The following is a 13,172-nucleotide window of genomic DNA, read 5'->3' as shown; positions in this document are numbered from 1 at the left end:
ATCACATAGATCCTTAGTAACAGTTGTTCAAAACACTAAAATACTGCAATCAATTTCAACTAACAGAAAGACAAATAATTAGGGGTCTATGAATCTGAATCTTCTCCTCCACAGATAGATAGATTGATAGATACATATAGATATTGATATAGATATCAATCATTGTGATATAAAAAGTATTTCATACTGTGGGTTGTGTTAAAAGCTGATAATGATTTACTGGTTTTTACATATGAGTGTATGAAGCTATTCTAGCCAAAGAGACACCAGGGGAGGTCTGCTGCAGGGCTTTGAGGAGCATTTTCCTCATTCTTACAAAAGGGTCAAAGAGGGACTTCCCTGGTGGTCCAGTGATAAAGAATCTGCCTCACAATGTAGGGGACGCAGGTTCCATCCCTCATCAGGGAACTAAGATCCCACATGCCACGGTGCAACTAAGCCCGTGTGCCACAGCTACTGAGCTTGCACACCTTGACTAGAGCCCGTGTGCTGCAAACTACAGAGCCCTTGAGCCCTGGAGCCTGTGCACCACAACTAGAGAGAGAAAACCCGCACGCCACAACTAAAGTCCACGCACCACAAGGAAGAGCCTGCATGCCGCAACGAAAGATCCCACATGCCTCAATGAAGATCCTGCATTCCAACTAAGACCCCACGCAGCCAAAAGTAATAAAATAAATCTTTAAAAGAAAAAAAGGGTCAAAGAGCTTTTCTCCTTTTCAGTGGGTGCTGTTACCAGTTATCTTCAATAGTGGTCACCATCTTGTACAGCAAGGCTAGGAGGACAAGCTAGTTGCTGAGACAGTAGAGGCAAGTTGAGGAAAGATGGAGAAGATGGATATTTGATGGCATCATTAAACCCTTGAATTAACCTAGAGCTGCCTTATTGATGGACTTCTTGTTATTTGAGATTATAAATATCTTTTTTGTCTAAATCATATGTAGTTAGTTTTCTTTTAATTGCAGCTAAAAGTGTCCCAACTATTCAAGATGAATAGGAATCTATCAGGAGAAGTATGTTCTGAGCATAAAGAACAGAGTGGGTCAATCACACAGTAGTTGGAACAGACTGTTTGCTGTGATTAGACTCAGTATAAGCAAAGGACAGAATAGACGACTGGAAAGATGTTATATGCCATACTAAGGAATCTAAGCTTTACCATTTTTGTTATAGAGTCTTCAGATGTTATTAAGTAGTGAAATAATGTGGTAATATGATTAGATACTGATATTCCTTGGCTAAAGATTTTCTTAATGCCTATATCTTAAAGTTAGATGCAGTTAATTTTCAGTTACGTCAATATAAACACACAATGTGTATACCTGTAAATAGAGTCTTTTTCATTCTTATAAGCATTAGACTGAATGCTGGGTACAGGAGAAAAGATTGTAGAACCCAATGTTCTTCTACATTGTTGTTGTCTGTGCTGTGAATACAGTTCATGGAAGGGCTTAGCATGTTCTTCCTAAACATAAAGAAAAGGGGAAACTATCTTAGAAATTATTTTTTCCATGTCTATATTGTAAATAATTTATATTTGATTATTCATATTTGGAATAGCTAATTATGATAACTAACAGCTGACTAGATCTTTAAATAATTTCAAATATAATGATTATTTAATCCTCAAAAAAAAAAGCCCTATGAAATAGATGTTATTACCACTTCTTAGATGAGGGAACAAATCTACAGAAATTTAAAAATTTGCCTATGCTCACACTTTTTACTAACTTTTATTTTCTTTGTCTCTAAAACTTAGCCATTATTTTCATATAAAATGTATTTCTCCAAATGCAGAGAAAGTCTAAAGTTTAAGTACTGAGAAAAAAAAACCCTCTTGGTTTAAACAGAAACTTTACTGTCTCATACACAGAGCAGGTACAGCAGAATAGTTCTGAGTAAAGGGGGAGAAACTGGAAAAAAGTGATCCAGCTTTACCTAGTGTCTCAGATTGTCTCTGTATATTTCTATTTAAATATAATTATTTAGATACCCAAAATAAACATGCATATGTAAGTATAAACTGTGTAACTTGTGACTGTCCATCAACCAACCAAACAAATATTTGTTTAGTACCTACAATTTTTTTTCACACTAGGCACAGAATATATTTCATTCTGGAAAATATGAGATAAAAATTTTAAATATGACAAAAATCCAGGCCATAAAGAATTCACATTCTAAATATATATGATTAGCATACATGAGTCATTGGCAAATAATGTAATAAGATAATATCACTAAGAACCAAACCAATCAACACAATCTTTAAATGGGGAGGAGTTTAGAAGAGAGGGCTGGAATAGACAGGAAACATTTCATCAGTGAGGAAGAACTTAATGCTGGGATTTGGAGATAAGAACATATCAGGAGAGGCCAACAACATACGTCCAGGGTATTCATAAGACAATCAACAGCATATTCAAAGTCAGGTGGGGCAGGGGAGCATTTATCATTTGTAGTGTACAAAGGGTAAGTTTCAATAGTCAAGAAGGATGGTTGTGAGAGGGATAGACTATCGATGTCTTCAGAGTCAAACAGATAAACTTTAACCTAAAGAAAATGGCCAAAATTGACTTGAGAAGTAGAAAATTTGAGCATACCAATAATTCTTAAAAGAAATGTAAAGAAGTTTCAAATAACTACCTTTAAAAAAGTAACCCAGCCCAAATAGATTTATACATAGGTTCTTTCAAATTTTTATGCAACAAACAATTCTTATGCAATATAATGTCAGTTAAATTAAAAAATAAATAACAACAAAGACTTTTCAGTTCTTTTCATAGCTGACATAGTCTTGACACCAAAGTCTGAAAAGATAATGCACCAGAAGAAGCCTACAAGCTAATTTCACATATGACTTCAGGTGATTTCACAAATTCAAAATAAAATACTACTCAACACTGTACTAATGGAACAATTTGTAATGGCCAAACAAAATTATCAAGAAATTAAAAGCTCCTGGGCTTCTCTGGTGGCGCAGTGGTTGAGAGTCTGCCTGCTGATGCAGGGGACATGGGTTCGTGCCCCGGTCCGGGAAGATCCCACATGCCGCAGAGCGGCTGGGCCCGTGAGCCACGGCCGCTGAGCCTGCGAGTCCGGAGCCTGTGCTCCGCAACGGGAGAGGCCACAACAGTGAGAGGCCCGCATACCGCAAAACAAAATAAAAGAAATTAAAAGCTCCTAATAGTTCTAAGTTATTATAATTTATGTCCCAATAGATCAAAGGAGAAAAATAATGTAATTATTTTAATAGCTGTAATATTTAAAATACATTTGATAAATTCAGTAACCATCATTGATAAGAACTGTAATAAAACTAAAGAGAATACTTTCTTAATATGATAAAGAATATCTTAGCAAAATTTAAAAAATTATACCCATATAAAACCAATAACTAATATGGTTAATGACAATACACTAGTCTGTGGCATGACAATAGTGACACCTATCATCACTATTATTTATAGATGTTTAGGAAATATTGAGCAATGCAGTAGGAAAAAATAAAGGAAGTAGTAAAAACTCTGGAAAATTCTTATTCAATATGGCTGAGTAAGCCTCTATCAGAGCCACTCTCTCTCAGATAAAAACTATAAACTCTAGACAAAATACTCTAGAAAACACACACACATACACACACACACAAGTTGCCTGAAGGTCCTGGAGAATGAACAAAAGCAGGTGACAGAGAAAAAGCATTGAAACTTGGAATTACTGACTTCCGTAGAGTGAAGTTTCTATTTTTATGGCTTTTAGTTTGAAGGCAGGCCAAAGTATAGGACATCTAAATCTCTGATAGAAAACTTAAGTTCTTCCTGGCCAGAAGAACCAGAGGAAAAAGTTCAGGCTGACCAAAACTTCTGGGAAATGAGAAAGGAATGATAGAAAGACGAGTGCCAAAGATGATAGCCCCATCTTTTATGTATAAACCCTGTCCAAGTCTCTTGCTGACCCATGAACGATGCATGTTTAGGGAAAACTGCAAGCAGTGCGGCTAAGGATATAACAACTGAACTGAAATTTGAGCTGCTGCTATAGAGACAGAGTATATTTTGAGCCCAACCAAGTTAGCTGACTGCTAAAACAGTAACATTATTACTCTTTGTTGGAATATAACAGACTCTGGAGTCTCCACATTATAACAGTTGTGGTGTCCAGGATAAATCCAACTTAACATACAAAGACCAGGAAAATGAAACCTAGTCTCAACAGAGAAGGCTATCAATCAAAACCAACCTTGAAATGACCCAGATGTTGGAATTATCAGATTTTATGGCTGCTATTATAATTATGCTAAATGAAAAAAGTAAAATATGTTCGCAGTGAATGAAAAAAAAGGAAATCTTAGAGAAATAGAAACTATTTTAAAAAATGGAAATTCTAGAACCGAAAATATATAATATCTGAAGTAAAAAAACTCACTGGTTGACTTTAAAACAGAATGGAGACATCAGAGCAAAGAGTCAGGGAACTTTAATACAGACCAATAGAAGTTACCCAATATGAAAAAAGAGAGGAGAATTTTTTTTTTTAGAGGGATTCAGAGGCATATGTGTCCCTGTGAGAAAACAATAATGAAAAGTCTGGGCCTGCTCACCTACCCTGTGATCTCAGGCCACAAGTCTCTGGACAGGAGGCTGGCTGCTGTAGGAACTCAATAAATACTTGCTGAACTCACAAAAGAAAAGTCTGATATATGTGTAACAAGAATCCCAGAAGGACAGGAAAGGTAGAATGGGGTAGAAAAATATTTAAATAAATAGTGGTGAGATGAAATATGATCTTAGTTTGATGAAAGACATAAATTTATAAATTCCAGAAGCTTAATGAACCCTAAGCAGGATAATTAAGAAGAACATCATGCTTAAGCACATAATCAAACTGCTGAAAACCAAGTATGAGGAAAACATCTTTAAGCACCCAGAGAAAAACAAGTTATACACACAGGGGAACAATTCAAAATACCCCTGACTTCTCATCAGAAACTATGGCGGTCAGAACTGTGAGGGCCAGTAGATATTGGAACATCATCAATATGCTAAGAGAAAAAACAATTATCAGCCAAAATTTTGTGTCAAGTAAAAATTTCCTTCAGAATATCCTTAAGACACTTTCAGGTAAAAGAAAACAGAGAATTTGTTGCCAGCAGACCTTCACTACAAAATATACTTAAGGGAGTTCTTCAGGATAAAGGGAAATGATACCAGATGGAAATATATCTTCAGGAAGTACTAAAGAGCATCAGATCTGGTTGTATTTGGTTGTTTTTTTACTCTGTTAATTTCTTTGAAACATATAGGAGTGTTGAAAGCAAAAATTATAATATTGTCTTATGGGGTTTATAGTAATACATGAAAACTATATTATGAAAGACAGGGTTAGTAAATGGATTTATACAATTTAAAGGCTTCTAAATCTTTATGTGAAATAGTACAATTTTACTCTAAGTAGGCTTTGAAAAGTTGATGATGTATATTTTAATCCCTAAAGATACCACTAAAAAATCCAAACACAAAGAGGTACAGCTAAAAGTCAATAAATTAAAATGAAATATTAAAAAATATTCAAATTATCCAAAAGAAGGCAGGAAAAGAAGAATGCATATATATGCATATATGTGCATTTGAACAGTGCTTGGCACACTCACGTACTACATAGATGTTTGCTATTATTATCATTCACCACAAGAAAAAAGAAAGGCAACTAGGAACTCCAGAAAAAGTACACAAGACAGTCAAGATCTAAATATAAAGGAAATTAATATATGGCATTATTTTTTAGTAACTGATGGAGAATAAGAAAAGAGAGCCTATTGTTTTTACACTGCACCCCTTGAGAAGAAACATACTCCTAGCACACTACTTTGTTCTACAATAAACAATTATTTACAAAAATGTAACAATATAAATGCTGTTTAAAGCGTTTTTAGCTTTAGAATTAATCTACAGACAAAACATAAAGGCTTAATCAGAGTTTCAAAGTGAGTATAATCATTGACCTCAAAAGTGTAAAAATAAAGATATACTTGACCTAGGGAAGAAGATGTGGAGGAAAGGCTAAGACTGCTAAGATCTTTCATCTTATGTAAAGAGGAATCAGGAGTTAGTGATTAAAGTTGATAGGAAAGAAAAAAGTATTTAGATATATTATTTCAAAGTTAAAACAGAAGAAGCAGAAAAGTAACTATCAAAGATACAGAAGAGGGGGCTTCCACTTCCCTGGTGGCACAGCGGTTGAGAGTCGCCTGCCGATGCTAGGGGACACGGGTTCGTGCCTCGGTCCGGGAGGATCCCACATGCCGCGGAGCGGCTGGGCCCGTGAGCCATGGCCGCTGAGCCTGTGGGTTCGGAGCCTGTGCGTCCGGAGCCTGTGCTCCGCAACCGGAGAGGCCACAACAGTGAGAAGCCCGCGTACAGCCAAAATAAAAAAAAAAGATACAGAAGAGGAAAGAGGGAGAGAGGTGAGATGTAGTGTAAATAAACTAATTCAAATCTTTGTTTTTGATTATGCAGTAGATAATGCTTAAAGTTGATAAGTAAAAAATTAGCAGTAGAAGCTCATTCTTTAGAATTATAGAGTTAATCATAAGAGGAATTGAAACCCCAAAAGGTTAAACATGGTTGCTTCTGCAAAGAGGAAATTAGAACCGGAAGAACGGGTGCAAGGGCTTTGTGCTCTTATTAGCCTTTCTGTATTATTTAATTTAAAAAGGCATATGTATATTTTAATTTGTTTTTTAAAAATTAAAATGTTTTATATAAGATACTAGTAAATTTATTATGATGAGTAATCTTATGATGAAGTTACAATATATTTATATTTCTTGGGAGATTTTTATTAAACACAAACCTGTATAAAACATGTAGATGAGGATAAAACTAATAAGCCAGACAGTGTATTTTGTCAATATTTTTAAAAAGTATAAAAGGTATAAATTTGCAATAAAATGATAACATGTTATTAATTATGGTGCAAAGTATGTATTTCTTCATGTTTCATTCTCCAGATTAGCAATAAACAGGGTTAATAATAAGTAAATTAAGTGAGAGAGTGTCATGGACTTACAAGTACTACCAAACGTAAAATAGATAGCTAGTGGGAAGCAGCCGCATAGCACAGGGAGATCAGCTTGGTGCTTTGTGATCACCTAGAGGGGCGGGATAGGGAGGGTGGGAGGGAGCCGCAAGAGGGAGGAGATATGAGGATATATGTATATGTATAGCTGATTCACTTTGTTCTAAACCAGAAACTAACACACCACTGTAAAACAATTATACTCCAATAAAGATGTTAAAAAAGAAAGAAAGAAAGAGCCTGCTGAGAAGAGGGGAACGAGGTCCAGCACTTCAGCTGCCAGCTTGCCACAGAGTGGGAAACCAAGGCAGGAAACCATTGTTGAGAGATGGGGACTGAGCCATGATGGCATCATATCAGCCCCTGGATCCAGGTGTGCCTGAAGCTAGACAGCCCTGGACATTTCATGTACATGAGCCAATAAATTGCCTTTTGTGTTTAAAAAATAAATAAATAAATATAATAAGAAGAAGAAGTAAATTAACACCTAAGAGACTCTCTTAAATGACTTCCCTTTGCTGATTCTCTGTATTAATTTCTCTCTCTAGTCTCCTAGATAAAACCTCCTGAATAATATCCAGGCATGCTCAATGGTCAAGACTGGTTGGTCACTTTTCAGGATGCCCATGTACCTCTGCTCAGGTTGTTAGCAAGAGTCAATAGTTCTGGTGCTACAGACATAGAGAACAGACTTGGGGTTGCCAAGAGAGAGAGGTGTGGGGGAGGGATGGATTAGGAGTTTAGGATTAGCAGATGCAAACTATTATATGTAGAATGGATAAACAACAAGGTCCTACTGCATAGTACTGAGAACTATATTCAATATCCTGTGATAAACCATAATGCAAAAAATATGAAAGAATGTATATATATGTATAACTGAATCATTTTGCTATACAGCAGAAATTAACACAACATTGTAAATCAACTATACTTCGATAAAATAAATTTTAAAAAAATGTTCCCAATAGTATTGGTGCTAAACCTGTTATAATCATTGTTATTGTAATTACGTGAGTTAAATAACTATAACAAAAATGGTCTTGGGGCTTCCCTGGTGGCGCAGTGGTTGAGAGTCCGCCTGCCGATGCAGGGAACACGGGTTCGTGCCCCGGTCCGGGAAGATCCCATGTGCCGCGGAGCGGCTGGGCCCGTGAGCCATGGCCGCTGAGCCTGAGCGTCCGGAGCCTGTGCTCCGCAACGGGAGAAGCCACAACAGTGAGAGGCCCGCGTACCGCAAAAAAAAAAAAAAAGGTCTTGGCTACACATCAAAAGATTAACAAATGGATGTATATTTTTATATTCTAAATTAAAATAAAATATTTAAATTATGCACATATAATTTTCTATGAGGCCCTGTCTTAACTGACTTTATGATAACTGCTAGTACTTCTCACATTCAATAAATAATTTCTACTGTATTGCCTGTCCAACAGATAACATATTATTTTCTCTATTATTGCCATATATAAAGTTTTGCATAATATCAGAGGTGAAATCACTTTAAAATTTTATGCTTGTGAATCCTAAAATTCATTTGAATTTGGGATTTGTAGAAAAATATATAAAACTATTAGGGATAATCTGAATTTCTATTAAATAATTGTAACCATGCAAATTAAACCTACCTCAGTTATATCCTTAAGACAATGAAAAGATCTAATAGATCTTGACTTTAGATATTCTTCTACTGGCTCTAAAGAAACAAATCCAAACATAAATGATATTTCTATACTGTTAGACTACTTCTAATTTAACTCAACAAACCATTTTCTCTACTTATAAACTTTTTAGAAAGGTAGTTTGTTAGAGCTAAATATATTCTAGAATAATTTGCTTTTAAAAAGAATTTCTATTAACAGAATATAACATTCAATTACTATTGTAAAATAAAGCTGTATTTTCTTAGAAAAAAATGATTTCTAAATAAAACAGAATCATACTTGATAGTCAAATAAATCTTCTCATTAATTCCTTGGAAAAGAGAAAGATTCCCCTTAACCTGAATCCCCCATCTCCAATTATGAGTTTTACTAATTTGGATTATGATTTAATGGATTTTTTTTTTAAGTAGGTATAATGTAGGGTCAAGCATGCAGACTTTGGATGTAGGTAGCCTGGGACCAAAATCTACTTTTCTGTTTGTGAGTTATGTAGCTTTAGGAAAATCATTTAACCACTCTGAGCTTTAGTTTCTCCATCTGTTAAGTGGAAATAATAGTACTTATGTAACAGGGATGCTGTGAGGATTAAATGAGATAATAGATGTAACAAACTTACATCTGGTATTCCTTCAATCAACAGTTATTTGTTGATCACCTGCAATGTGCCAGGCCAGTGCCTGGTGTTGGACCCTGGAATTGTGATTTCTGCCCAGTGATGCACACATTTTATTGGATAGTACAGAAAAGAATTAAGTAAAGAAACAAAGGAGTGAACAATTATAAATTGAGATGCCGTGACAGACATAGACAGATTTTGGTGAGGGACAGCATGAGAGGGAGGTATAATTTAGACAGGGTAGTTGCTAGGGATTGAATGTTTGTGTCTCTCACACAATTCATATGTTGAAGCTCTAATTTTCAATGCGGTGGTTTTGGGAGTTGGGCTTTGGGGAGATAATTGGGTTTAGATGAGGTGATAAGGGTAGAATTTCCATGATGAGAATAATGCTCTCTCTGCCATGTGAGAATAAAGTAAGAAGGTGGCTGTCTGCAAACCAAGAAGACTCTCAACAGAACCTGATCCTACTGATCTCAGACTTCCAGCCTCCAGAACTGTGAGAAATAAATATTTGTTGTTTAAGCCACCCAGTTTATAGTACTTTGTTATAGCAGCCTGAATAAAGGAGAAATTGGGACTGAGAGGTGGGGTGCTGCTGTAACAAATAACTAAAAATATAAAAGAACTTTTGGAGCTGGGTAGTGGGTAGAGGCCAAAAGATTTGTGAGGTGCATGCTAGAAAAAGCTAATATGGCCATGAAGAGATTTTAAAGGCAATTCTGGTGAGAACTCAGAAAGAAAGAGGAGAGCCATTGAGGAAGCTTCCATTTTCACTGAGAATACATGAATAACCATATGCAGAAATGTTGGTAGAAATACGGATGGTAAAGGCCATTCTGATGAGGTCTCAGACAGAAATGGGGAACATGCTATTGGACAATGGAGCAAAGGTGATCCTTGTTATAAAGTGGCAAAGAGCTTGGCTGACTTGTGTTTGTGTTCTGGTTTTTTGTGGAAGGTAGAACTTGTGAGTGATGAAATTGGATAGTTAGCTGAGATTTCTAAGCAAAGTGTTAAAGAAGAGGCTTGATTTCTCCTGACTGCTTGTAGTAAAATGTAAGACGAGATAAATGAATTGAAGACAAAATTGTTAAGCAAAATGGAACCAGAACTTAAGAATTTAGAAAATTCTCATATTACAAAAACTGAGAAAGCACGTTCAAAAGAGAACACTAAGGCTGTGGTGCAATGACCATTTGATAAGGAGATAAGGAGATTGGTATGGGTGTGAAACATGGACCTAATCAGCCATCCCAGCAGAGACACTGCCAGTTTGAAGTGAAGGGGATAGAGACAGGATAAAATGAAGGAAGGCTGTCGGACTTCTTGGGTTTTACAGGATAGGACCACAGAGTTATGCATTGCAAATGTGCTATTCCTCAAGAAAAGGGAAGAATGACCATGAAGGTGACTCAAAGATCATCAGGCCTGCCTCAGTTTCAAAATCACAGGCCACTGCCTCAGTTTCTGCCTATGGAGCCCTTGGGGGTGGGCCAACACTCTCACTAGATAGTCCTGGGGATGAAATCCTGGCCTAGCAGAGTCCCAGTGGGGAAGTGGGGGAGATGTGACCCCCCACTCAGCAGAGTTGTGAGAGCAGGACCTCTGTCCCAGTGGGTCAGGAAGGCAGAGCATCAAGCCAAAGAGGATTATCCTTGAGCCTTAAGAGCTCATGAAGTTTGTCTTAGTAGGTTTTAAACTTCCTTGGGACCCATTACTCTATTCTTCTTTCCTATTTCTCTCTTTTGGAATGAGAATGTCTAAACTATTCCTGTCCCAACTGTATTTTGGAAGCACATAATTTGTTTGATTCCACAGGTTCAAGCTGGAGAGGAATTTTGCCTCAGGATCAATCATACCTTGAGTCTCACCATAGCTGATTTAGACGATATTTAGGTGAGACTTTGGACTTTAGTAATAACATAAAACTCAGTACGGCAGGAAAATAATTAACATGTTCTAGGATTCCTTTATTGTCCAGAAGGAGGATAACAATATATTTTGAAAGGATGAATATTGTAATTTCTAGGGTAATCATTTAAAGAATAGAAACAGAATGCATGACTACCAAATTAGTAAAGGGGAAAAGTTTAAATTTTAAAAACTCAGTCCTAAATAAGACATAAGAGGACAGAAGAAGAAACACAGAATCAACAGGAGAGAAAGAACAAAATAAGATGGCAGATTTAAATCCAAAGATATAAGTAGTTACATTAAGTATAAATGGACTAAATGCTCCATTTCAAAGACAAAGATTACAGAGTAGATTTTAAAATCTAACAATTTGATGTTTACAAGAGATAAGACTCTTATGTAAGAGATCATAATGTTACAGAAATGTGGCAACAAGATGATGGAAAAAGATATACCATGTAAATGTTAGCCAAAAGAAAGCTGGGGTAACTACAGTAATATTGGATAATAAAACAATCACTTTGTAATTAAAAAGGGTTCAATTCACTAGAAATATATAATAATTCTAAAATTTTATGCCTAAACTATATTAAAGATCTGTAAAGCAAAATTTGATAACTCTACAAGGAAAAAATAAATGAGTCTGAAATTTCTCAGCAATTGACAGAATAAGCAAGCAGAAAAATCAATAAGGATATAGAAGAGCTGAAAAACAATGAAGAAATTTGACCTAAAAGACATATGTAGAACACTGCACCCAACAGCTGCAGAATATACTTTATTTTCAAGCACATACTGAACATTTACAACAATCGACCATATACTGGGTGAAAATACAGGCGTTAACTAATTACATAGGACTGAAACCCTGTGGAATATATCCTCAAACTACAATGTAATTGTGCTAAAAATTTATAACCAAAAGATAATTAGAAAAGCTTCATATATTTTGAATTAAGACATAAACTTCTAAATAACCAATGGGTCAGAAGAAGAAATCATAACGGAAAACAGAAAATAACCACGATACTCTTGAAGAACAAGGTGGGAAGACTTGCTCTACCAGATATCAAGGGTTATTTTAAGCTACAGAAATTAATGTTGTGTGGTATTGATATTGAAATGGATAAATAATATAATGAAACATAATAAGAACTCCAGAACAAAGAGCCCAGAGCATTAGGGAAAGAATAGCCTTTTTAATACCACACTGGGATAGCTGGGTATTCACATGAACAAAAACTAAACTTGACTCTTACCTCACTCAAAATGTAATTCCAGGTAGACTTTAGACCTAAAGGTAAAAAGAAGAGCTAAAATCTTTTGCAAGATAAATAGAAAAAGATATTCATGACCACAGAGTAGGAAAAGATTTCTTAGATATGGTACAAAAAGTACTTATCAAATGAGAAAAGATTTGGTATATTTGACCTTATTAAAGTGGAAGAATTTTTGTTCATCAAAAAGACACCATAAAGAGAGTGAAAAGAAAACCCATAGAAAAGGGGAAGATATTCACAACACGCAAAACCAACAAAGAACAAGTAAAAAGAATATATTTAAAAATAAACAAGAAAAGGATAAAAAACGAATTTTAAAATAAGGTAAAACTTGGATGATTTCCAAAAGTATAAATCCAATTTGTCAATAGTCTATGAAAAAGTTCTCAAACCTATTAGTAATCACAGAAATGCAAATTAAACCATAATGATATACTATTATATACCCAGTAGATTGCTAAAATGGAAAACTGACAATTCCAAGTGTTAGGAAGCAGAACAAAAAGAACCCTCACAAATCTGATGGGAGCATAAATTGGTAAAAACACTTTGGAAAGTTGACATTACCTATTATAGTTGAAGATAAGCATCCCCGGTAATGTAAATGCTGGATATAC

General features: G+C 35.5%; 1 protein-coding gene across 1 annotated transcript in view; it reads right to left on the bottom strand.

Moving 5' to 3' along the window:
* The window catches only part of CUNH1orf141 (chromosome unknown C1orf141 homolog), a 39,982-nt gene that overhangs the window by 6,094 nt on the left and 20,716 nt on the right, over positions 1–13,172 (bottom strand). The window contains exons 4-5 of the mRNA XM_029231087.1: positions 8,707–8,774; positions 1,324–1,466 (exon numbers count right to left, since the gene is read on the bottom strand). Coding sequence (XP_029086920.1) covers positions 1,324–1,466; positions 8,707–8,774 — 211 coding nt within the window. The remainder of the gene's footprint in view (positions 1–1,323; positions 1,467–8,706; positions 8,775–13,172) is intronic.

This window comes from Monodon monoceros, unplaced genomic scaffold (genome assembly GCF_005190385.1).
Source record: "Monodon monoceros isolate NGI ecotype Baffin Bay Population unplaced genomic scaffold, NGI_Narwhal_1 Super_Scaffold_18, whole genome shotgun sequence".
In the NCBI taxonomy this organism is placed as follows: domain Eukaryota; kingdom Metazoa; phylum Chordata; class Mammalia; order Artiodactyla; family Monodontidae; genus Monodon; species Monodon monoceros.
The sequence above is the reverse complement of the archived record's forward strand: the minus strand, read 5'-3'. Positions and strand labels throughout refer to the sequence as shown.